General features: G+C 44.8%; 1 protein-coding gene across 1 annotated transcript; it reads right to left on the reverse strand.

The window, feature by feature from the left end:
• Positions 1–1,671: 1,671 nt before the first annotated feature.
• On the reverse strand, positions 1,672–26,301 carry LOC146493919 (immunoglobulin superfamily DCC subclass member 3). The gene is made up of 15 exons (XM_085148727.1): positions 22,827–26,301; positions 15,581–15,880; positions 14,255–14,399; positions 13,821–13,951; positions 11,498–11,635; positions 11,250–11,408; positions 8,184–8,349; positions 7,313–7,563; positions 7,064–7,228; positions 6,754–6,942; positions 6,408–6,521; positions 5,010–5,136; positions 4,774–4,882; positions 2,112–4,458; positions 1,672–2,028 (listed from the first exon to the last, which is right to left on the reverse strand). The coding sequence occupies exons 1-14, from the start codon at positions 22,873–22,875 to the stop codon at positions 4,396–4,398; spliced, it is 2,106 nt and encodes a 701-aa protein (XP_085004853.1). The 5' UTR covers positions 22,876–26,301; the 3' UTR covers positions 1,672–2,028; positions 2,112–4,395.
• Positions 26,302–26,314: the final 13 nt, after the last annotated feature.

A 26,314-nucleotide genomic window follows, 5' to 3' on the forward strand; every position in this document is an offset into this window, starting at 1 on the left:
AGCACGTTCCCCAAACTGCATCGACACTGTGTCGACAGTGTTGCTGTTTTGCTCCATACTGACACCTGCTGGACCTTAAATATCATTGCAGGCAACTTACTGGAGACTCACAACAGAAACTGATTCAATGACCTCGTCATCCTTATATACACTGTCAGGTGTTGTACTTTCCATGGAATCATTTTATATCTTCTATATTACAAATATTGTAGACATCTTTAAAATATATTATGAATGACATTAAGTGAAAATTAAAATGAAAGTATCAGAGTTTATTATAAATTTCTATTCAGAAAAATAGGTTTATCCAATGTTTTTGCATTCAGTCTATTGCGTTTTTGTTTTTTACACCATTTCCCCAGCTTTGGAAAACTCACAGGAACAGATGAAGCTGGGGAACAAAAGCTGTAAAGCAGGTGGAAAAGGTTCTGATAAGAGGTCTTCCTGTTCCCTCAGTACGTTACACTCTCTCTCCACAACACTAAGGGGTTGGCAGTCCTTTATAATAAAATTCAGGACTGCCTGGTCCAGAGCAGTCTTCCTAGATGAAAATAATAAAACACATATTCATTAAAAAATGATGATAAAGATGTTCAGTGTCTATATAAGCCTACCTGTGTTCATTCTCAGTGTGTTTGTCTCATTTTCATGTTTGGCTCTGTAACGTCTAAACACTGAGGAGGAGCTTTTGTTTGTGTAAGAAAGCAGAACAGATGCAACATTTAACCTGCATCAAATAAATAATTTACACTTCAAGTCACATTGCTGTTTTTTTCCGGTCCTGATAGATTACACTGAAACAAAGACAAACAGTTACCTTATTAGCAGTTAAAAGATCAAAATGATCCCACACAGCAGAAACATTTCTTTTTCTTTTGTTATGGAGAGATGTGTATTTAATTTTTTTTAATCTTTGCGAGAGTAATTTTGTGTTTTTTTGGTGGCGACTCATTCCGTTGGCAGATGTGGATGCGGTACCATTTAACCCACAGTACAGAGACACAGGTCGAGGCTGACGTGTTTGGAGCATTTAGGAAAGATTTGAGTCTCGGGGAGCTTTTGGCTCCATTTTGCAAGAAAAGCCTTTAATGATGCAAATGCAGCTTCACTACAGTATAACTGCTCAGTGTGGGTTGATGTATGTGGGTGAAACACGTGAACATCTGAGAGTCTGGTTATAGCCTTTATGCTGTGTGGATAGGTGCACTGCACACCTGTAACAAACCTGTGCGGGCTGGTTATGGTGGCCCAGCAGCCAGTGGAGGAGAGTTTACATTCAAACAAACAGGGTAAAACTCCCTGCTGGGCTCTTTTTGTTGAATTTGTTTCATGAAAAATGTTTCTCTCACTCACACACTAAATAAAATAAATATTATTTTTGTGTTTCCCAAAAGGTTGATTCTGTTCATCAGGACGGTCATCATCATCATCATCATCATCATCATCATCATCAGGTGACTCCTTCAGTCTCAGCCGACTGCAGGTTGCACATTTGCACAATAACAGCCCACTGAAGGAACACTGGTGCACACCATGAGCACCATCCACAGAGAGTTGAATGGCTGCAATCACAGCATGTAAGATGGTGACAGATGCACCCTTAGGCCCCGCCTCCATTCAGAGATGGTTTTTCCTGTTTCACCACTAAACAATAAGCAGCACACATGACTTGAGCTACATTTATTTATTTGGTTTTAGGCATTGAATTTGATGGAGCAAAGAGAAAGGGTGGTGTAAAGCACAGAGCTCAGACAGCTGGAGGTCACAGACATGCTTCTGTCAGCCGGAGGCTTTTCTCTGAAACACTCCTGAGTTTAAACTAAACTCCAAAACACAAACAGTAACGTTTACAACAGTTTGTGTTTCGTGCATGTTTCTGAAGATATTTCTGTACAAGCACATTATAGGTGAGAAATTAAGTAGTTAGTGTTTTGTTCCCTATTGTAGCAGCGATGGATTCACCACACACGGACAGGCTGGGCTAAATAAATAATGTAATCATTGATCACAGGGTCGGATCAGACAAAGCTCTGTATGCTTTGGCATGAGCCGCAGGTCGCACTGACACGGAGCAGAATTAAATACAGTCAAATGTGTTGTGTCTCTAGGACAGTTTATTGTGTGTAGCTGTGAAGGTGAGGAGTGTCTCTGAGGGCGACTGAAGTCACAGCATGGTGTCCACCTGCTGCCTGTCTGCTCTGCATTTCCACACCTTTCATGTTGACCGGCGGACAGGCCCCCGCCTCAGCAGGTTAAAGCTTTGTGTAAAAATATAACAGTACAAAGGTTTGGGAACGCCGAAGCACTTAGAATTATTAAAGCATTGTTTCTCCAGTCTCTACTTTTCTACTTTTTTCTTCTAATCGCTGCCTTTGGGCGTTTGTGAGTTTAACGCCTCAAACAGACAGCTCACAACACTTGCTCGAAGGCTCAAAGTAACGTCTAACAAACATCTCCACGTCTCTCACGTGTGTCAGAGGGAGAAAACAGAAACGTTGTTGACTCTAACAACAATAATATTAATAATCAAACATTCGTTTTGGCACCGTTTCCTGTCACAGCAGGAAGAACAAAAGAAGCTAACATGTTCCTCTCAAATGGCACTACACACTTCATACTACAAAAACACTTTTTTGGTATCACATTTGTTTCGCAGCTTTCATCTGCAACAGTGGAAATGAAGAGAAAATTTCTCCTGGTGGTGTGAGCAAACACTCATCGGGTCGACCGGTGAACCTCGAGGGAGGGAAACCATCATCGTTAACGTGTCAGAGTCCAAGCTGGATTCTCCCAGTCGTTCTCAAACTGGGATGAATTTTATAGCAAAAGGAAAAAGGTGATAAATAATGTTTGCTTGCAGGACGTTGATCGTCCTACGAGTTTCATGATACCTACAATTAAATCATTTCATGCAAAGAGCCAAACTGAAAGTAAGAAAAAGACAAAATCACAGTTTTCTTCTGACTTCTGAGCTGAAACCAAAGCATTTGGGTTCTTCACACTGCGTCTGCCCTCGAGGTTCAACCGCTGCTTTTACATATTTGTGTTATTTGGTCACATATTTCTTCAACATATTTGGCAAAAACTCAGCTAAAAAAACAATCAGTATTCCTCATAGATACAAAATTATTCAACATATCGTACATCTTCATATAGAGACATTTAAAAGTTAGAATGAAGGGTCGGCCTGGAGACTCGAACAAAAGCAAACGATGTTTAAAGCAGAGGTGTCCCACTTCCAGGAACGATCCAAACTCAAAGTAAACGTATTTCTATAGTAAGTTTGAAACGAACATAAAGAAAACCATGAAATCTTTATATCTTTGGGTTTCATTCATCTTGGTTTTCATAAAAACTTTTTGGATAGGCAGCCGGCGTGAAGCGTGGCGCTCGTCTGTGCATCCGGGCACGTGGCACAGTAAACGCCACTGAAGTCCCGATCGACCAATTTGGCAGCGAGGCCTCGGTCATCTTTTGGATTCAGTTATGCAGATTAACAAAGACAAGCTTCCCGTTTTGCTCAGTGGAGAGAAAGAAGAGGACGCTGGGTTGTTTCATCATGTTGTGCTCGACATACTTCCAAATGTCTTTGGAGGAAAAGCACGAACATCTTCTGACGTCACAAAAATGGAGAAATTCCACCAAAAGCATGAGAAGCTGAGGCGTGATGGAGGCTCGGGCTGAGACTCCACATGCTGCTGCACAGTGAGGTCACATGCTCACTGACCAGAAGCCTTTGCTTTTGGATGAGGTAGGCTAGCATTAGCAGGTCGGGCTAACTATAGAAAAGATGTTGCCATCAGAGTGAGGTAGCTTTCTTTGGAAGGAGCAGCTTTGGGTGGAAGGAGCTGAGTTAAAGGGTCACACGACTCTTCCTAATGGCTTGTAATAGAAAATAGTTTCTCATCGTCACCTCTGGAAGGTGTTCACAAAGGCCGCTACGTTTCTTCTTTTCCTCACTGTAGAGGAATAAAAGGCAAAGTTTGTCACCACAGATTGACGAGACGTCTCCGTCAGAGTTTTTGGCTTCATGAGGTTTAACGTCCACGTCATCATGTCAGTTCGTCAGTGGCGATCTGAGAGGTAGAGTTTTGGTTACGCCTTCCACTGAAAAAGTGACATAAACGTTTGTGGTGCGAGACAGGACACAATCTGTGGTGACAACGGTTTTCAAAGGCTTTCTTCACGTGCACAGGCACGTGCACAGGCAATAAAGGCGATACGCTTTGGTTTGAGGGGGGGCTGGAGCGTCTACTCTCAGGCTATTAGCAGCAGGTCTGGGGACACTAATGGTATGACTGAGCCTAACGAACCAAAGGTGGGAGGTTCCTAGTGAATGGCTGACTGCTGGAGGACAGGGCAGGGGTGTGGCTGTTATGACATCACTGACCGGTGTTAGCCAGTGCCTGTGGCGTGCAAACCTGATGAATGTTGATCAATGATCACCTGGCAGACCACCTGCTCACAGGACAGAAGAGCACAAAGGAAGGGGACAGAAGAGGACACAGATCAGAAGCATGCATGTGCATGTGAGACAACATCTGGATAAACCTTCTGTTTATTGTTCGTAACTCTTGTTGCACATCTAGTCTGCAGTCACGGCTCCACAGCTGTCTCGTGACCTTTATTAGGAAACCTCGTGACTTTGAAGAGGGACAAATAACTCCTCCTCATGTCAGCTGAGTTTGGCAGTTAACCTGACTCAGCAGTCTGTGGTGCATGATGGAGTTAAAAGCACTAACATGTATACATGAGGTAAGATAAAGCGTGTACCTGAGACTCTCCTCTGGGGAGGGCCTCTCCATCTTTAGGCATGCCGGTGTGCACTGGTTGGATCCTCGATGGAGACCAGTCGTCCTGAGTCCCTTTACTGCAAAACAGACTGCAAAGCAGGCCCAGCTGTGAGTGCGTGTGCTGCACTGAGCTACATGTGATCATCAGTTAACAGGGATGAACTCTAGTTATAAAGAAGAACAACACGAGAACATGCACAGTGCATGGATGCATACTTGCGACGGTATCCAAACATGAGGAAGAGAACACAGAAGATGATGCAGGCGGTGCCGATGTGGACGCCGATGACGATGCTGCCCAGCGAGGCCTCTCCGTCCCTGCACTGACACAGGTGGTCTCCTCCTGGAAACAAACCAAACATTACTGATGGACGTCCTCATGGCTGAAGCACGACGGAGGTTCTGCCTCACTATCAGCGACAGCATGACCTTCACATGCTTTTCAACTTAACCTGTAAGTCATAAATCCCTGTGGTGCATCGTGCTTGTATTCTCATGAAGATTTGATATATTATTATTTTGTTATAGTTTGTACACATCCATGCATTAGTGCTGCAGGGTTAGTGGTGTCTAGGGATGCACCGATACGGATACAGGTATGGGGGCCGATACTGTAAAATGTGTGTGTACTCATACTTGTAAAAGTTAACCGATACCATGAACCGATACTAACTTATTTCATTAATCAGAGGGTGGATTGTCATTTTTGTTGTAGTTTTTTAGATTGGCCACTAGGGGGACATCCCGCGCTAAACAGGCACAGGGTTAGACGAGAGAGACTGGCAGCTCCAGATAAAAAAGAGTAACTGGAGGCTGCTGTAGCTAGGCTAAACAAAATGTCAGCAGTGTGGAACAGCCAACTTTAACTCAGGTTTTGGAAAAGCGATGAAAAATGTCAAGAGAAAATCCACAAGCAGTTAAAATAACAGAGGCTCTGACTCATTTTATCGCTCTGGATGACCAGCCAATGCCGGTCGTGGAAAACATAGGATTGCACCGTCTTCTCAGCATACTCGAGCTGCGATATGAAATTCCCAGTAATATAATAAATAATAATTATTTTGTTTGTTTACAATATGGACACTCTGCAATAATTTAAAAGTTTATTTTATTCTCAAACCTAATTTGTATTTATTTTATTCCAAACAGAAGTGTTTATTTATTATTCTGAAAGCTCGAGACAGTGCCAATAGTTCAGTGATATTTTGTTAAATTACAATGTGGAGACTCTGCAATAATTTAACAGAAGTGCTTATTTTTCACTTGAAATTTTTTTGTGGTCATTTTTATTAAGATTTTTATTTTTTATCGGCAGAGAATAAAATAAAACCTGTCTTCCAATTCATTGCATTTGTGTGTGTGTGTGTGTGTGTGTGGTAGAAGTATCGTTTTTTGTACTCTGTATCAGCAAGTACTCAGATCCAAGTATCGGTATCGTATCGGTTTGAAAAAATTGCTATCGTTGCATCCCTAGTGGTGTCATTAGTTATTAAAGATCTTTCTACCATTCAAATCTCTCACCAAATGAAAATCGATTTTCATTTACTGATGATCGTTTGCAGTGTCTGCAGGAGCTGTTTGCTGCTGCAGGCACAGACGTGTGCCGACACTCACCCGTGCTTTGGTCTCTCACGCCCTCCTCTGCGAGTGACACCAGCCTCTTGGAGCAGTCGCTCTCTCCGTTCCCATTATAGCCAACCAGTTTGATTTCATACACTGCACCCGGTTCTGAAACAGATGCAGACGAGCTCAAACACAGCGTTGTATAACATTGAATAGAGGGAATAAAGGGACTGATGATGGACACAGATGTAAGACAGACAGGGCGGGACGTTTTCAAAGGTGACGAGTTTCATTTAATGTGGCTGTTGCTGAGTCGTGTGTTTGTGAAAAGTCTTACTGGTGAAGTTTGCAGTGCTGTGGTTACAGTGTGCCTATGTGCACCCCTGCACACACTTACCCAGGTTCGACAGGGTGTGGGCATTCACGTAGCAGGGCAGCTGAGTCGGGCTCTGGTACTCGGCGTGGGGGACCCTGCGGTACGACAGCCTGAAGCCCTCGACCATACCGGCCTTAGCGGGAAGCTCCCAGAGGACCTGCACGGCGCTGGAATTTAACACCTTGGTGAAGTAGGTAGGTGGAGCAGGCACTGCACGGAGGCAAAAGGACAGTGGTCAACTGGGAAAAGGCATTCCTCACTGTGCTAAAGAAATGATAAAAACCAGTTTGGAAGACTGGTCCCTGCTGGTCTCAGTGTTTGCTGATCTTACCGCCCCCTAAAGTAGTCACAGTCACAGTATGGGACTGCTGACTGGCTCCCATGGGCGAGTAGGCCTTCAGGTAGAGAGAGTAGGTGGTGGCTGGCTCCAGGTTGGTGACGTCGTGCTGAAAGTTGCCTTTACTGATGGCTTCCTGCAGCTCCAGACTGTCGGCCTCTAAATAACACACACACACACACATTATGAGACTTAAGATCATGAGATGAATGGCAGCATGTGTGTGTGTGTGCTCACACTCACCTCCTATCTTGCGGATGTGCAGCACGTAGCCGATGATGCTCTCAGTGACGTTGCTGGGCGGCTGGTCCCAGCTGATCTGCAGGGCGTGCGTGGACACGGCTTTGGCTGCGAAGCCTCCCGGGGCATCGGGCAGATCCTTACCCTGCGCCACGGCCAGGCGGGCACTGGCCTGGTTGGTACCGGCGCTGTTCTCGGCAATGCACTGGTAGATAGCCTCGTCGTCCGAGCCGATACGGGTCAAAGCCAGAGTGCTGTAAGGACAACGTGCCCAACGAGTGAGCTGCTGTTACTTCGCTGCGTGGAAATGTGATGGTTCAGTGTTAAACGTACTGCAGCTCCATCTACCCTGCATCTAGCTGCTCTCACCTCTCAGCATTACTGTACTACTATATATCTCCATTGCAGAGAGACCACGTGACTGCTAAGACTGTGAGAAACTGGACACAACTGTGAATAATGATTCTGGTCTCACTGATAAGAAATGAAAATGCTTTAAAACATTTAGATGAGCCTGAAGGACTGCATGTCAAAATGTTCCCGTCAACAATTACAGAGGATCACGTTGGGATTTTACTCCTGGAATCAGTGGTTTATGGAAAATGTCTCCTGTGATGACACACTGTGACGGAGCTGAGCTCGGGGAGAGAGGACGCCACTGTCGCCTCACAGAAGATGTTTTTGGTTTGAATGTCTCTGCGTGGAGACAGACGTGCTCTGTATCTTTATGTGACCTGCGTGGTCGATCTCACTGTGACCAACACGATCATATGAAGACTTCGGGGTCAGACGCTCTGGACACAGCGCCGTCACTCTGTGGGTCAAGTGTTAAAAGTATATCACAGATGGCGTTTGCACTCCCTGACTCACATACCTGTTGTTATTGGTAAGCTTGATGTTGTGTCCGGGCATCAGGACCTTGCCATTCTTCAGCCAAATGAGATGAGGCTCAGGGACACCCTGGGCCACACAGGTGAACACAGCACTGCCCCCTGCTGGTTTGGATACAGACTGTGGCCACTGCAGGAACTCAGGAGGAGCTGAGGTGGAACAGACGGAGGTGAGACCGAGAGCAAAACAGAATCACAGCGTAAACCTGAAGCACATCACTGTATGAATGCACATCGGACTGCAGAGGAGCATCCACCAGGCTGAAGAGCGTTTAAAGATCATTCTGCTTCATTACATGTGGCTCTTATTCTACTAGCCTTAATGCAGCGCACAGAAACATGAAGCACACAAACCAAAGGGAAGTGTTCGTGGGGAGATGTTAGTGACGGAAACCAAAACATGTGAAGGACGCCTGAGACACCCTTTAAAGAAGACGGTGCTGTGACGATTCAGGTATCACCCTGTCCCTGTGTGTGTGTGTGTGGGGGGGGGGGGGATGCCCTACATGCCCAATTACACTGATTAAACTTTATCAACCTGCACAGCTGTATTAACAGGTTTACTGTTTGTTTATTGTTTTTCACACGTTGGCCATTTGTGTGGTGTCCCTCCTGTTAACAGCAAACCTGATGTATGTGCGCTACATAATAACACATACATGTTACATAATAACACACATACATGTTACATAATAACACATACATGTTACATAATTACACACATACATGTTACATAATAACACATACATGTTACATAATAACATAACGCACAGGGACACATTTTATTGTAAAATGTTACAGTTAGTGGAAGAATTATGGGCGTATTTTTACTGCTGCTGTTAAATGACTTCCCCCCTCTGCCTCTCTGCCCTCCACGCCTACTCCCTCCATCCAACTGTTTTCAGAGACATGTGTCCTTATTACTCCGGTCTAGGTCATGGGTCAGAGATCGCAGGTCATTCCCTCCCCCTTGCAACCCCCACCTGCCCCCTGTATTGTTGTCCTGCACGTTTTGTTTCCCCATATGTGGTCTTTGTCCCTGCGTCCTGGCCACAGAACAACAGCTGATTTCAGCTGGACGATGAAAGATTCACACATAAACTCGTCAGCTGACCGTCACAAACACGGCGTTTTCCAGAAGTGATTTTAGTGGAAACTAAATAAATGAATGAATAGATCAGAGATGATGTATTGATAAATGATTCAGAGCGTGGCGCAGACAGAGCAGCTCAAACCGGCTCCAGTAGAAGGACAGTGAATATTTACACTATATTTTAACATTTGAGAGACAAAAAGGACGTGAACACAAACACGTGTTTGAAAATGATCCTTGTCAAAGACGAGGCTTCACGGCTTGTTCAAACCTTTCTGAGAATACAAACCATCAAGTTTTCATTGTGTTAATTTGTTTTTTTTAATTAAACAACTTAATTGATCTGAAAATAACTGAATTCAGTTTTTTACTTAATTTTACTGATGGATTTTTATTTTCCCAAAGTTTCATTTCAGCAGCCAATGAGCTTATTAGACTGAGAATATGGACACGTGCAGGGTGATGGATGAAAGCACCTCCACCCCCAACTGCAAGTCAGTCGGCCTCGCTCAGTCCCTCCCCCACCAAAGAGCCGAGGGCACAGATACACATGCAGACCCCCCCCCCCCCCTCACGCAGGGCTAGGGCTGGGTATCGTCACTGATTTCTAGAATCGATTCGATCCACGATTCGATTTAATTTGATTCGATTCGATTTAATTCGATTCACTTTGATTTGAATCTGGGAAGTTTTGACAGTCAGAAATATTATAATTCAGATCAGTACATTTACATATTTTTGTATCTATAAAGGAAGCTGACACACCAAGACTTTATCAAAGGTGTGAGCGTCACAGCAGAGGCCTTTGTGTCAAAGTAGCTGAAGATAAAACAGAAAAACATGAAGGTGATTTTCCTGTTCTGGGATTTTATATAAATTTTCTGCAGTACATCAAAAACGAAAGAAAACCATTAATCAACACATGAACATTACCTCTGAAGTTACAGCGGTTTTATTAGAGACAAGGCTGAGCATTTTGCATTTTGCATAATTTTAAAAAGTTTAAATTTGTTCAGCATTGAACGGCAGAAATTAGGTTTTATTTTCGGAAGTATATAAAACAAAAAAAAAACCCGTCGGCCGACAGCCTGTAAACAACGGTAGACTTGTGCGTAACAAGCAAGCGAATAATGCAGAAAACAGTACAGAGAGAGAGAGAGAGAGAGAGAGAGAGAGGGAGAGAGAGAGAGAGAGAGAGAGAGAGAGAGCTGTGCATCGTGGTCGAAGCAAAACAAAAGTCAGAGTGAATTCATGACGATGTTTATGTGAAGCCTAGTTTGGATCTTCTTTTGCTGCTGGTTCGGTCAATATTGTTTGGAGAGACATCAAACTAACAGCTTTAGAATCAGCGCATAAAGGGCGTGAACACAAAGCGCGGACCCGCCGACAGATCAGAATCAGCGAGCTGTCGGCTTTCAGCCCCGACTGTGAGAAAGGTGACGTCTCACTGATTCTGATCCGCGGGCTGCGCTGTGTGTTTAAGTCTTTGTGCAGAATCCGTGTTCCTGCTCTCATTTACTGTTTTAGCTGTTTGGTGGTTGTTGAAATTTTGTGAGATTTCACCAGAGATTCTGGCATTTCGGGCAAAATAAATTCATATTAAAAAATTGATTCAGGATATTAATGAATCGATTTTACGTTATCCAAGCCAGAATCAATTTTAATCGATAAATCGATTATAAAAACCCACGCCTACGCAGGGCTAACTGAACACATCTCAGCTCACATATCTTACAGTGGTTAACAATAAGGTCTGAGCATTTATCCACGTTACCTGTCATATCTAAGTGTAACATGTAAACTACTTTCTAAATGCCGATCATGCATCTGTCTGTGCTGGACACAGACTTCCTGCACAGACACCTGACAGGTACAGTGAAGACGTGTCGGGCAGTCAGCGGTCAGTACTGAGGGGTGGAGGCTAAAGAGCACGTCAGCGGTCCCTGTACATCCTCACCTTGTACCACGAGGCGTCCGAGCGCAGTGCGCCTCATCCTGGTGCCGGGCCGGTTGGCAGCGCACACGTACACACCAGAGTGCTGCAGGGACACGTCTGAGATCATCAGGTTCCCTGTCCCGAGAACCTGGATGCCCTCCACCCCAATGGAGCGCCCGTCTGATGGACACACGGACACAGAAACAGTTCATCAAACCTTTGTGGCTTCAGTCTTTTCTTCACATTCTGCTGGGATGCTACAGGGCTACCTAGCCTGCTCCAGGAAACAATGGGCCTCGGGTTTCCTGTGGCGATACACTCCAAGATGGCGGTCTGATGGACCGTGATGGTCAGATTCTGAGGTCCTGACAGGATCACAGGCTCCTTGTAGGTTCTTGGAGTCCCACCTGGAAGGTGAGGAGACACAAAAAGAGAGTATGGACCCAATGACGTCGGGACGAGGAGTGTATAGTGTGAGTGCAATATAGGGCTGGGTATCGTCACTGATTTCTAGAATCGATTCGATCCACGATTCCATTCAATTTGATGCGATTCAATTCGAAATCTGGGAAATTTTGCCTCAGACAGTCAGAAATATTATAATTCAGATCAGTACATTTCTATATTTTTGTATCTATAAAAAGGAAGCTGACACATGCAAGACTTTATCAAAGGTGTGAGCGTCACAGCAGAGGCCTTTGTGTCAAAGTAGCTGAAGATAAAACACAAAAACATGAAGGTGATTTTCCTGTTTTGAGATTTTATAAAAATATTCTGCAGTAGATCAAAAACGAAAGAAAACCATTAATCAACACATGAACATTACCTCTGAAGTTACAGCGGTTTTATTAGAGACACGGCTGAGCGTTTTGTATAATTTTAAAAAGTTTAAATTTGTTCAGTATTGAACGGCAGAAATGATGTTTTATTTCCGGAAGTAAGTAAAAGGAAAAAAACAGCGTCCGACAGCGCCGTAAACAACGGTGGACTTGTGCATAACAAGCAAGCGAATAATGAAGAAAACAGATTTTTAGACGTGAAACTGTTCTTGAAGTACAGAGAGAGAGAGAGAGAGAGAGAGAGCTGTGCATGAAGTGTGATTTTATCGTGATCGAAGCAAAACAGCAAAAGTCAGAGTGAAGTCATGACGATGTTTATGTGAAGCGTAGTTTGGATCTTCTTTTGCTGCTGGTTCGGTCAATATTGTTTGGAGAGAGATAAACTAACAGCTTTAGAATCAGCGCAAAAAGGGCGTAAACACAAAGCTCGACCCGCCAACAGATCAGAATCACAGCTCGCTGATGGTGCCGTCGTTTCTCACCCGACAGCACGGACACAGTGCCGTTGGGTGAGAAAGTCACATCTCACTGATTCTGATCTGCGGGTCCAAGCTTTGTGTTCACGTCTTTGTGCAGAATCCGTGTTCCTGCTCTCATTTACTGTTGTAGCTGTTTGGTGGTTGTTGAAATTTTGGGAGGTTTAACCTGAGATTATGGGGTTTCGGGCAAAATAAATTAATATTAAAAAATCGATTCAGGATTTTAATGAATCGATATCACGTTATCCAAGCCAGAATTGATTTTAATCGATAAATCGATTATAAAAACCCACTCCTGGTGCAATACACAGTACGTAGTATACAGCTGTGTTTAGTATATAATGCACTGGTTTTACTCCCAGTGACTGTTGACGTAGTCAATCAGCAGATTCATGTGGAAGTATCACAGGCAGTGTTTGTGTGATGATAACGTCCCAGCATCACAGCCACGTGGTCAGTGAGCTCTTACATGAATGTGGGATTGTCCTTGTGGCTTTGACATCACTGCATAAACCCAGCAGCACTGTTAACAGTGTGAGCGCCCTGCACACCTCATATGTTATGAAATGTAACATTAGAAACATTAGAAACATTAGAAACATTGGAAACATTGGAAACATTAGAAACATTGGAAACATTGGAAACATTGGAAACATTAGAAACATTGGAAACATTAGAAACATTGGAAACATTGGAAACATTGGAAACATTGGAAACATTGGAAACATTAGAAACATTGGAAACATTGGAAACATTAGAAACATTGGAAACATTAGAAACATTAGAAACATTAGAAACATTAGAAACATTAGAAACATTGGAAACATTAGAAACATTGGAAACATTAGAAACATTAGAAACATTAGAAACATTAGAAACATTAGAAACATTGGAAACATTAGAAACATTAGAAACATTAGAAACATTAGAAACATTAGAAACATTGGAAACATTAGAAACATTGGAAACATTGGAAACATTGGAAACATTAGAAACATTAGAAACATTAGAAACATTGGAAACATTAGAAACATTAGAAACATTAGAAACATTAGAAACAATGGAAACATTGGAAACACGTTGTGTTTGGGCTGAGGGCTGTTGCTGGGAACGACTCAGGTTGTGGTGACAGTTGGACACACGTGTGATTGGAGCCTCTGCTTACAGATCAAACATGTGATCATGTTGTGAGAGGCTCGTGCGGGCGCTAACCCTGCCGCTCATATCCCAGCCGTACTATAACTGACACTGACGGGGATCGTGAGTCCACCTACCAGTAACATTGAGCGTGGCTTCGTGGCTGTAACGAGTGTTGGCGATGTTGGTGGCAACACAGCGGAAAACCCCCGCGTCCGCCTTTCTCACACCTGTCACCTGGAGGATGCCCATTGGTAGGAGAGTGTACCTGGACAGGTAAGAGAAGCTGAGTGAAGATGAGGCATTTCCTTCCCACTGTCTCCAAAGTGCTGCTCATAGGGGGTCATATGATTGTTGGGTTTTTCTCTGTATCTATGAAGCGCCTTGAGGCGACTTTTGTTGTGATTTGGCGCTATATAAATAAAATTGAATTGAATTGAATCTTTCCAGTGAATTCTGCTCATACATGAACATTAGATGTGACTCAGGCTGCCAGAGCAGTTACATGTGGTCCTTTATAAAAACACCACACATCACAGTCCACGACACATGTGTTGGTAGTTGAGTTTACCTGCTGTCAGTGGTGTTGAGCAGCACTCGGTCTTTCTCCCATGTGATCCTGGCTTCAGGTACTCCACTGATCTGACACTGGAATCGAGCGACTCCTCCCTCGTCCACAGACATCGATGCAGGGTGTGTGTGGAACTTAGGGAGAGCTGAGAGCCAATCACAAAGAGAACAACAGTGCACACAAATGTTGAACTTCTCTATAAAGTCTGTGGGAGAGTCAGCAGGACATGTTGTGTGTTTGTGATTAGAAATATGATCTATTTATGATGTTTCAGCCTTTCTTACTGTAAGACTGACATGCAGCTTGTATGCTGACCATGTTCCTGTGGTGCCCACACACAACCATGCTGGGCTGCTTTGAAATGGCCATAATCAATAAGGCCGAATTCAATAGATATGCCCTGTAAATGAGATAGCATCACCATGGCAACTCATTGCATTAAAGCAAGACCACCACAAGATAATAAGCTTCAATTCTCCTGGTTAAACCATAAACTGTGTGTGTGTGTGTGTGTGTGTGTGTGTGTGTGTGTGTGTGTGTGTGTGTGTGTGTGTGTAGGTGTGTGTGTGTGTGTGTGTGTGTGTGTGTGTGTGTGTGTGTGTGTGTGTGTGTGTGAACAGAGAAAGGTCAAAGTGCACTGACTGCAGCAGAGCCTCCGACGTTCACACTGAACTTTTCTTTCCTTCTCTGATTGCTTCGCTTTAACTAAGAAACATCAAACCAGCTGCGAAGCTCCAGTTCTCTTCAGACTGGTTATAAACAATCTAATGTGTCTCTGCATCTTATCAAACACATCGACATTGCTGTGTAACACAACATTAGTGGTCTTAAAAACCTGAATCTGGGACGTGAGCTGGGCTGCTTTAACCAGCCCGATCAGGATGCTCCTCCTCAGTGAGCATGCTCAGACCCAGCACCACCTTTCTGCACCTAAATGTGCTTCTCCTAACACATAGTTGTCAAACTCTGGCCCGCGGGCCAAATTTGGCCCGCAGCCTAATTACATTTGGCCCGCTAAGCCATACCAAATTACTATCAGAGCTGGCCTACTGGTATTACACAGCTAATATAGATATTGTTTAGTATTAAGCTTTGCTTGTTCCATATTCAGTTTTTCAGCAAAACGTGTTTGAGTCCATAAGAAAATATTAATTCTTATATCTGGAGGAATAAATATATTTCAATAAATATTAACGTTAGCCGCGACTTTGTTCCAGTTTTGAATTTTGACCCACTGTGTGTTTGAGTTTGACACCCCTGTTCTAACACATCAGCTGCTAAAGCTGTGTGTTGCTGACGTATGTGGAGGTTATAACGATCACTTACAGGCGAGGTGCACTTTGGCCTTGCGGCTGACGAGCAGGCCGTAGCGGTTCTGTGCAGCGCAGTCGTACTCGCCCACGTCTGCATCGCTGCCCTCTCTGCGTTTCTGGAAGCTCGTTATTAGCAGCGTGCCGTTCTCTAGTACTCGCACCCGTGGGGTGCTGGGTACGGGCGCTCCGTTCTTGCGCCACGTGATTGTGATGGGTTCCTCGCCCTGGACCTGACAGTCCAGCATGAGTGGCCGATCCCTCACCGCAGTCACGTCCGTGGGTTCTACCAAGAAAGAAAGCTCGGAGGCCCGGCCTGCAGACAGGAAACACAAAGTTACTGTCATTTATTCTGTAAATAAAATGTATTTTAACCCAATACAGATCCTGTGTGGATGTGCTGGGAGGGGCCAAAACATCTTATTTATATTTATACAGACGTTCCTCTGAGGTGGGCTCACTGTAGTTTTTATGACATCGTAACAGGAAGCATAAAAGAAAAGTAAACATAAAGTGAAACTATGTGGATGCTGGTTTAGCTCCGTGTGTGAGCAGGTGATCAGCTGCTGTGGGGTGTTCCCACTATCAAACAATGTGACTCCCACTGGCTGCAGCTGGCTGGAGGAGACCTGGAGGTCTGATGGTGTCCTGCTGTAAACTATCTGAAACAGAGGCTGTCACCACGTCCTGACTCAATTATAGCTGAATAATATCCACGCAGCTCTAACTCGATAGGTGACACATGAGGATTTGTGGCCTGTGATGATTTTATTGCAGTCACAGTGGAGGCTGAATGCCACTGAGCTGTGGAGGAGACACTGGTGGGGTCGCTGGGGTCAAGTTGGGAGAGCCTCCATTGAAGCAGGGCCCAGTAGAGACAATGGCATTGTGACCATGCTTATTTGCACCCAACCCCCAGTTATTTCTTCTCGTTGGCCAACACACAGCCAAGGGCACCATCTGCCCTCCTTATGCACCCCCCCACCATCGTCTGCCATTCATATCTGTGTCTGAGGTGACTTTCCCATGCTCCCAGATCTCCTTCCTCGCCGTGGCCCGTCTCTGCGGTGACCTCGGGAAACCTCTCAGTCTTTGTTGTTTTCTTTCAGCCTTCAACATTGAACCCTTGCGTTGGCTGCCCAGCTGTGAAGCATTAGCATTAACTGCACTTGAACTTGCAACATATCTCATCATTGTCACCGAGGATTCTCGTAACCGGCTGGACTGAACATGCAATACGACAGTGAGAGCCCACACAGCAGCCTGAGTTTGGACTTCAGTTTCATTTGTCAGTGACGTTTATATTCTCACAGAGTTTGAGTCTAACACAGGTAACATATAAGTGCACTTGCACTTCCTGTCTATCATCATTCAGCAGATATGTCAAAAAGAAGCTGCAGAACTCAAGTCTTTACTCGTTTATTCACCGTGTGACGTCCAGCATCTGCACCTCGTAGTGAGGACGAGTCACAACAGAAACTCGACACTAAATCGACACTGAAACAGAAGAGGAAAAGTTCCCCGTGTCAAAGCTCAGACTGTGCGTCCACTGTGAGATCTCAGCTGGTTTTCATGTTGGCGTCACGTCAGCGTTGGATGTTCCCAGCAGTGTTAACGTGCTGTTACTAACATGACTGAGGTCACTCTGACACTCTGACATGACCTCGGGTCACTAAAGCAGAAACAGGTCATGGACTGGATCATAACACAGTTTTGTAATATCATATAAAGTGGACATGTTAGCTGCACATGAACAACTCTGTGATGTTACTGGCGTTCAGCTTTTATCAGAGTCAGGTTTTAAACCTTCCTCAGAGCTGCTGCTCCTCATCATCTCTGTCACTGCTCTGACTGATGTGCTGGATCCAGAAACGAGCGTCTGCTAATGAGAAAGCTCCCACTCAGCAGATGCTCTCAGCAGATACGACTGTGGCTCTTCTGGTCAGCTGTCTCGGGGGGGTAACAGCCCCTCTGAGATCCACATCTCTCAGGCCTAGTGGGGGCTGCACCTTCTGTGGGTTTAATCATTGAACACAGGGTCTCAGGCTGTGATATCTAATAATAAGTATTATCAGCTATGTCTTAATCAGGCTGCTGAAGACCAATGGGGAGTGCCAACAGCACCTGAGAAGTTACATGTGCATGAAAGTGATCAGTGTGGGTCAGCCTTCAGATACACGACCCACTGACAGGACTGAACTCTGTCTGAGCCTCGACCAGAAGACGTCGAGTCAAAGCTGAGTTTTGATCTCATCTGTAGGAGAAACGTCTCCGAACGTTGTTCATTTGTTCACAGAATCATCGACCAGTGTTTCCACGTCTCTGTGCTGTCGTCACAAACCCACTGATCATCTACCTGAGATGGTGACGCCTCCGTGTGCTGCAACCTTTGAAACATCCGAGTCATCAGCAGCTGTCGAACTTTGTAAAGTTGTGTGGTCCAGTGTGCACCACCAATGTGCACCACCAGTGTGCACCACCAATGTGCACCACCAGTGTGCACCACCAGTGTGCACCATCAGTGTGCACCACCAATGTGCACCACCAGTGTGCACCACCAATGTGCACCACCAATGTGCACCACCAGTGTGCACCACCAATGTGCACCACCAGTGTGCACCACCAATGTGCACCACCAATGTGCACCACCAGTGTGCACCACCAATGTGCACCACCAGTGTGCACCATCAGTGTGCACCACCAGTGTGCACCACCAGTGTGCACCACCAATGTGCACCACCAGTGTGCACCACCAATGTGCACCACCAGTGTGCACCATCAGTGTGCACCACCAGTGTGCACCACCAGTGTGCACCACCACCAGCAGATCTTTGTGAATATGATGGTTTCTCCTTTATAACAGAACAGCCTCAGTCTGAGGTGAGCATGCCCCCCCACAGGCATCATCCAGCCGCCTTAATGTCACCTTTGTGTCACAGTGTTTCCTGCTGCCTTAACTGTACTAGAGATGGCACGATACCACTTTTTTATGTCCGATACCGATACCGATATCATAAATTTGGATATCTGCCGATACCGATACGAATCCGATATAGTGTGTTTTTTAATCAATAAAACGTTTTTTTAATATCTTGCTGCATTTTGTATAAGTTTATACTCAAGTTCAAATAAATAACAACACTAAAGCTATTCTGTTAAACCTGTATGTAAAAAATACACTGCGCCCAAAATATTTCATAGTTCAGCAAAACTGATTAATCTAATAAACTTAAACCTGCTCCATCCTCCCTATTCTGGTATGAGTACTATACTAATAGGGTTGCAAACTCCCAGCAAAAAAAAATAGGGAACCACCCTCCACCTCATGATGCTTAATCGATGTAATCAAAATTAATTTGATGCAGGGGGGAAAATGCACAAAAATAAATTATTTTTCAAGAATAATTAAATAGATTCAACATCTTTCTTCAACAGAATTGTAGACTGCACGGATGGTGTCTTCCCGAAGGAAAAAGTAGTATAGCTTACTAGGGTATATTAGACTTAACAGTTACTATATACAGTAATGGACTTCTATATATTTTACATCAGATTAAAACTTTGGGTGTAAGAGTCAGATAATTATTTATTAAAAGTTCGACATTTTAAATGAGAATAAGAAAGAAAAGTATGTCTTTGTGCCCCCTTTTCCCTGTTACTGCCCTATCGGCCCCCCTGGCTACACTTTGCTAGATCCGCCCCTGCACAGTTACCAGCGGTCAGCTGTAGAAAAAGATCCTGGTCTAGAAAGTAATATTAAATAAATTCTAACAACAGCATATCAAGCTTAAACGTGCTGCTGTTGTTCAGCCGCTGGTTTCCTCTTTCTGGTGAGAAGTGGGCCAAAAACAAACAAGAGAGACGGACTCGCGACAGAAAAGCCGATCAGCTGATCATTAAGCTGTTTCATGATTGAAGCAGCAGCAGGAGAGAGAGAGAGAGAGAGAGAGAGAGAGGCAGTCGCTCCATATATCGGTTGTTAAGCTTAAAGCTGGAATGCTTTACAGACATTCAGAGATGAACTTACACACTTGCTTTACTTCTCTCTGGGATAACTTCCTCGGAGATGAAATGCTGGTTTGGTAGCGAGGCTACAAATACACACAGCCGCTCTATCACGTGATGCATACTGCTGCTACGTGCTATGATTATGAGCCGAGTTACGCCGTGTCGCAAGTTTTGTGAGGTGCTTTTTTGATATTTAATGGATCGGATTACATTTTTTATTTCTCACCGATATCCGATCCAGTAATTTGGGTCAGTATCGGACCGATACCGATACGTAATATCGGATCGGTCCATCTCTAAACTGTACAGTTAACATGAGATCTTTGTCCGTGTGTGACAGGATATCAAATACTGTGTTATTAGAAACACGTCCATTGTTGTTATTGAGCTTTATTAATATCACCTGATCATCTGTCGAGGAGGAAGTGAAACAGGCTTTCTAACAGTGTTTCCTACATGACCTTCTGTGTATCGTTTCCATTATGAACATAAACTGAACAAAGACAAATAAACACGCTGACATCATCAGAAAGCGACTGAGCTGACTGAACCAGGTGACACAGCTGATTCATGAGGCGAGCTCTGTGCTCCGAGCGATGACGCCACAGAAGCAGGACGATGAACTACACAGACTTTAAATAATAATGATAAGATGAAGGCTGAAGTCAGACTGAGGTCGCAGCATCACAGGCTGCTGAGTTCAATCTGTGAACTTAATGAGATTTTCTAAGGGGGGAGGTCGTCCAGCGACCCCCACACTAGCACCCCGTACTCGTGACCTCCAGCCCTTCGAGGGCCGCGAGAGTCAGAGGAGGATGATATGTAGATGAGGGCTGGGGGGTTGGTACTCGTCCCCAGCCTGCGCGACCCACCTTCTGCTGCTATTGTTTAACTGCTGCCCCTGAACTTCACACCTCCCCCACCATCCCCCCAAAGCCCAGAATTTATATACAAACACACAATCAAAGTTTGGCCTGCAAACACTGACAACATTTTACTGCATGTGACTGAAGATCAGGGTTTAGGAACGGTTCCCCTCAGATGCTAAACATGAACCTGCTGAGGCCTTTTAGCTTCATCACAGTGAAGCAGACATAACATCCACAGTGCACTCCAGCTGCTGCTGTGATTAAATACAACTGCATGCAAAGTGTTTGCATTTAAACTTTTCCAATGTTGTTTAAAATGTGAGGCCAAAAGAGATGTTGGTGGATGGAGGAGTCCATCACTGAGGCAGAGGGGGACACGTGGTGCAGTAAGAGCTCTGAGTGCAAATAATTTACCAACATCAGCAACAGCAGAAGACGAGCAGAGAGAGTCACAGAGCATTTCCACAGTTCAGCAAAACAACCTCACAGCGTTTACCGAGTGAGCATCGGTGACGACGTCAATCAAAATGCTCTCATACAACCTCAGAGGAGTCCTGAAACTCCCCTCAGTGTCTAAACCGTACAAAGTTAGCATCAGATAAATATTGATGAACCTGCTGAGGTTACCTACGTGCAGCCTGATCCTGAGGCCGCTGCATTCACGGGGTCGATTTTTAATAGGAAGCCAATCAATAAGCTTCAGCTTGGAGTCACATTTGATAAGCTTTGTGTTCACACATGAAGGCTGCAGCAAGCTTTGTTTACTCCAACACATCAGACTGAACATGAGGATGATGCACCTCTACAAAATAAATGCATTCTTTGATTTGAAAGACTTGAAGTACTCAGGAAGCTCCTGGTTGTCCTGCTTCGTGTTAGAAACACAAACAGTGACGTGTTTCAGCTTCAGCAGCTTCATTCACATCTGTGGATATCTAAACGTTGTGTTTTTAGACAGGAAGAGATATTTTACTGTGAAAGGGAGGATTAACTGTACGTGTGAAGTCCATCGTCTGCAGCGCGACAGAGACGAGGGACCAAAGCTGTTTAAAACCTTATTATGGCCCAAAGTCAGGCTGAAGCTGTCAGTGACGCTGTTTCATGTCACGATGCAGACACACGACCTGTTCGTTACAAGCAGCTTCTCACACAGCGATGCTGAAGCTGAAAGACGACTTTGCAGCCTTTCATCTGCTGTGGTGCAGCTGTGGTACTGTACTCGTCTGTATCTCGTCTGTACTCGTCTGTACTCGTCTGTATCTCGTCTGTACTCGTCTGTATCTCGTCTGTATCTCGTCTGTATCTCGTCCAGCATAGAAATATACAAAACTATTAACAAGCCAACGGTAAATGAGACTAACTGGGCCCATGAAGGCGTCCGTGCACGGTGGCAGGGCTGCTGCAAACATGAGCCTGAGCTCCCAGAGATTGAGATGTTAGCTTTTGCATGTTTCACTGCAGGAAACAGATCCATTGTTGTGGATTAGACCAGTGGGAGGGGGGTGGGGGTCACAGGCAGCTGGAGGAGGATCACCTTATAGTCACATCTTTAATAAAGGCTCAATGTGAGCGCAGACTGCTGCAGTGTTATGGAGATGAAGGTGTAAGGGTGAGGTCAGCGAAGACTGAGCACTTCTGGAAGGCTATTGTCCTTCTGCACCCCCCCACCCCCTCACAGACTGCTCTGGTGACCCAGAAAGCCGACCCCCTCCACGGGGTCAGAGGTCACTGACTCTCAGCTCGTTCTGTGCTCTGAGTTAAGGACAGAAATCAAACCTGCTTTTCCCAAAAACAACCTTTTTCTGTCTCCAGCTCTGCTGCTTCTGCATCAGGAAACATCAACGACAACTTTTAGATTTTCAGGTTTACTTTAAATCCTATAAATGACTCTGCAGAGTGGAGACGAACCCCCCCCACCCCCACCACACCACCCACACTGATGTCCATTCAACGCTGAACCATCATGAAAATGTGCTGATTGGAGATCATTTGCATCAAATCTGAAACAAGTTTAGTTATATCATCGGTTTATTATCGTCTGACAGGCTCGTGTTCAACAACAACACAGACGTTTACTGTCAGTGCGACCTGCACATGGTGCCAGAGGAAGAGATTTAAGGATATTAATATTGTGATGTTTTATAAAAGGCTGTCGATCCTTCTGGATTAAGTCACTTCCACACTCACCAGCTTTGAGTGGGATAATCCACCGATCTGTGTCCGCCTGCAGCCTGTGCAGGTCTTTATGAAACTTAAGGACAAACTAACAGCAGCTCTTACCGATGAGCTTGTTTATCAAATGTTCTGTGCATTAATCAACATGAAACTGGATTAATATCAGTGAACAAACTACAATCACAGCATAATGAAGAGAGGTCTACTTACTGAACCTGTAGAAGGCTGTGAGCCAGCTGAGGAAGGTCACCAGTTTCATCCTGGTCTCCAGCGTCCTCGCTGTTAAAGCTTCTCACCCCAAAATCCAAACGAGGACAAAAGTCAGTGTCTTCTGTGCTGTGCTGCTCCGCGGGCTCTTTGGTAGTGCAGCATAAACGCTCTGTGTCAGATCATCGCTCTTCTCCTGTCCTCAGCATTCAGCCTCCTCAAGGTTCATGGTCAAAGCTGCTCTGAGCATCGAGCGAGGAGGAGACCTCAGCACAGAGCTCATTACTTATTCTGCTTCATTGTTGTCAGTGAATGGACACTGACACCGAGGTTTGTGGCAGGTTCGCGTCCTACCAACCAATCACAGCCCTGGAGCAACAGAAGGGTGGTAGCTCAGCCCGGAGCCGTGATTGATGATCGTTTACAGAGAGCTCGTCTGGTTGGCCGCTGCCTGATGGACCAGCTGTGGCCTGAGCCGGAAACCCCTCGCCGGCCGGCTGGAGCTGTGATCCTGGAATACTTCCACAAAGAGTGGAAAATACTCACAGGATTCACAGGAAACATTGTTCCCATGATGAACACGACTTCTTTAATTGGCTGAGCGTTGCTCGAGTCAGGCTACAAACACATTAGATGTGACAGTTGTTACTTCGACCTTTAAGTCAGTCGTGGGACAAATGTCAGAATCTTGAACCAGTTTAATAGATTTTATGTGCAGACATGTAGTTATAGACTCCCTATGAATCACTGGCTTAAGACTGACTTATTTATCAGGAGTTTCACAGATCAGAGATGAGTCCCAGCCCTTTTCCATTGTTCCATCAGCCCCAACACCTGACATGGGCCTTGTTAAGCTGTTCAGAGTCAAAGCCAGGTGACCTTTAGTCATGTCTCTGTCCCTGAGTAGTGCACATGTCCCAGTTTCAAAACCATGGGGATGCTGTATGGAAGGTAAATAAATGACTGAAGGTTCTCATGAAGCCGTGTTTTATTCACAGTAGAACATTTGAAATGTTTCAACAGAGAGAAAAGACGATCGTTTCCTGTTGTTGCCTCACAGAGAATCGAGCTGCTCGTCGATGCACAGATGTGTTCAGCTCACACACACGTGCTGCTTGCATAGATGCAGTGAACACTTTCACACTGTTCTGCTGAAATATTTAAAAAGGACATCGAGAGAACATCTCTTTAAGATATTTACTTTAAGCATTGAAGCTGCCACAGGGACCAATGCACCCCGACAGTTCGTCTCTGTCTCTCTAGTCTGGAGATTTATTTGCCGTTGTCTTCCCAGGGACAGTTGTCCCATCAAGTTCACCCCAACATCAGACTGATAAAATGGTCAGACTCTAACGTTCATGCTTAGACACAAGATCAGACGTTTAGAGAAAGAGAAAGAATAGGATTTGTTTGGTGGGTTTCCAGGACAACAACCTCTCGTCTCTAAAAACATGACAGCATGTCTGCAAACCTGGGCCATGTCCTTTGGACAGACAAGACCAAAGTGAAGATGTTTGTCCATAATTCACAGCAGCAATGGAAACATGAGGATTTCTGCAGCTTGCAGTCACTGAGTCCACCAATGACAGGGTCATTTAAGACTATAGTGACACGCAGTCTCAGGCTGAAGCTGTGACGGCTACTGTAGGATTTTTACATAAAAACGTCCTGCTGCTGTCTTCATGGCTCACAGCTCCTACAGTTGTCCTCTGTTCCTTTGTCTTGGTCTTTCTTGCTCTCGTGTTTCACTCTGTGCTGCATTCTTGCCCCGAACTTGGCTCGTCACATCATTTTTCCTCCTGAATTGCTGCAGTACTCTGTGCTAGGTGTCAGGTTCATGGGTGTGAATGGTTGTCTGTCTCTGTGCATTGGTCCAGACTGGGAATATCCAGGGTGTGTATTGGATAACCAGAAGTGGATGGAAATTCACATTATGTGTAAATGTTGATGTTTTAGTGTGTGGTTTCAGAAGGAACCCAAGAAAATCAGTTAGAAAACTAACAGTTTGTTGGATGCTGGACGTCGGGCCCCAAAGGTGAAAGAAAAGAAGCTGCAGGACGGTTTCACAGAAACATTTCATCACTCCAGGGTCAAACTCCAAGGTGCTCTTAAAAAGCAAAGACTAGTAGACAAATGAAAGAAAGATCAAATGAGGTGTTTAGTTGGACGTGATTGGACAGCAGACAGGAAGTGTTTGAGGGCCACTCATGGTGACAAAGCATCTGCCCGCCTCCTGATTTCTTTTGTTTTACATGCTTGTCACACGTAACACAATTAAATATGACATTTCACCAGATATATGGTCTGCACATTACTTTGGCCTCCAGTAACACTGTGAAGAACATTGGAGTCATTTCTAGACCGTTTACTGTAATTCATTATTGTCAAGATGTCTTTGAAATACCTTCATCTGATCAGCTGCAGTGGGACTCCTGATTTCTCCTGTTTTGGCTTCCTGTTAAATCCAGAATTCAAAATCCTGCTCCTCACATACAAGGTCTTAAATAATCAGGCCCCATCTTATCTTAATGACCTTGTAGTACCATATCACCCTATTAGAGCACTTCGCTCTCGCTCTGCAGGCCTACTTGTTGTTCCTAGAGTATTTAAAAGTAGAATGGGAGGCAGAGCCTTCAGTTTTCAGGCCCCTCTTCTGTGGAACCAGCTTCCAGTTTGGATTCAGGAGGGTTACATTGAAATATTCCTTAGCTATGTTGGAATAGGTCATGAGTGTTTCTTCTTCGTTCACCTTTTTCATGTGTTTATACACCACTCTGCATTTCATCATGCTGTTGAGATTATATAAATATAAATAAAACTGAACTGAATTCAGCTGAATTCGTTAAAACATGAAACAAATGGTAAAAGGCCTGTATTTGTATAGCGCTTTACTCTACATTCAGTCATCCACACATTCACACACTGGTGATGGCAGCTACATTGTAGCCACAGCCACCCTGGGGCGCACTGACAGAGGCGAGGCTGCCGGACACTGGCGCCACCGGGCCCTCTGACCACCACCAGTAGGCAACGGGTGAAGTGTCTTGCCCAAGGACACAACGACCGAGACTGTCTGAGCCGGGGCTCGAACCAGCAACCTTCCGATTACAAGATGAACTCCCAACTCTTGAGCCACAATCGCCAACAAACACCTAAGCTGAGGCAAGTGAGGCCTGGTGTTTGTTCCTTTCATGAGAAATTATGGTAGGTCAGCATTTAAAACTAGTGTGCTGTATTTACTCTACTTATATTTGTCTGACATTAAGATTTGTTTGGTGATGGGAAACATTTAAGTGGAACAGATAACTGTTTATTCTGGAGAGAAGAGGAATGTGTGGGTGAGAGGGAGTGAAGGTGGTTTAAATACCTCAGGTCAACCATCCACAGCAACAGACAGAGTGCAGGCAGGTGGAGTGGGTGGAGGGTGTATTTGTAGTGAGTCCTACTATGATGGATGGTTTAGCAGAGGTGGCAAAAGTCCACCATTCTGT

The sequence above is a fragment of the Neolamprologus multifasciatus genome, chromosome 22 (assembly GCF_963576455.1).
Source record: "Neolamprologus multifasciatus chromosome 22, fNeoMul1.2, whole genome shotgun sequence".
NCBI classification, from domain to species: domain Eukaryota; kingdom Metazoa; phylum Chordata; class Actinopteri; order Cichliformes; family Cichlidae; genus Neolamprologus; species Neolamprologus multifasciatus.

Bases quoted from the DNA above. Each gene is read 5' to 3' on its own strand.
- LOC146493919 (XM_085148727.1), bottom strand. From the start codon at position 22,875: ATGAAACTGGTGACCTTCCTCAGCTGGCTCACAGCCTTCTACAGGTTC. The intron at 11,636-13,820 runs GTAGGTGGACTC...CTCACCTTCCAG, and splicing joins AGCCACGCTCAATGTTACTG to GTGGGACTCCAAGAACCTAC. The intron at 7,564-8,183 runs GTATGTGAGTCA...TTGTCCTTACAG, and splicing joins AAGCTTACCAATAACAACAG to CACTCTGGCTTTGACCCGTA.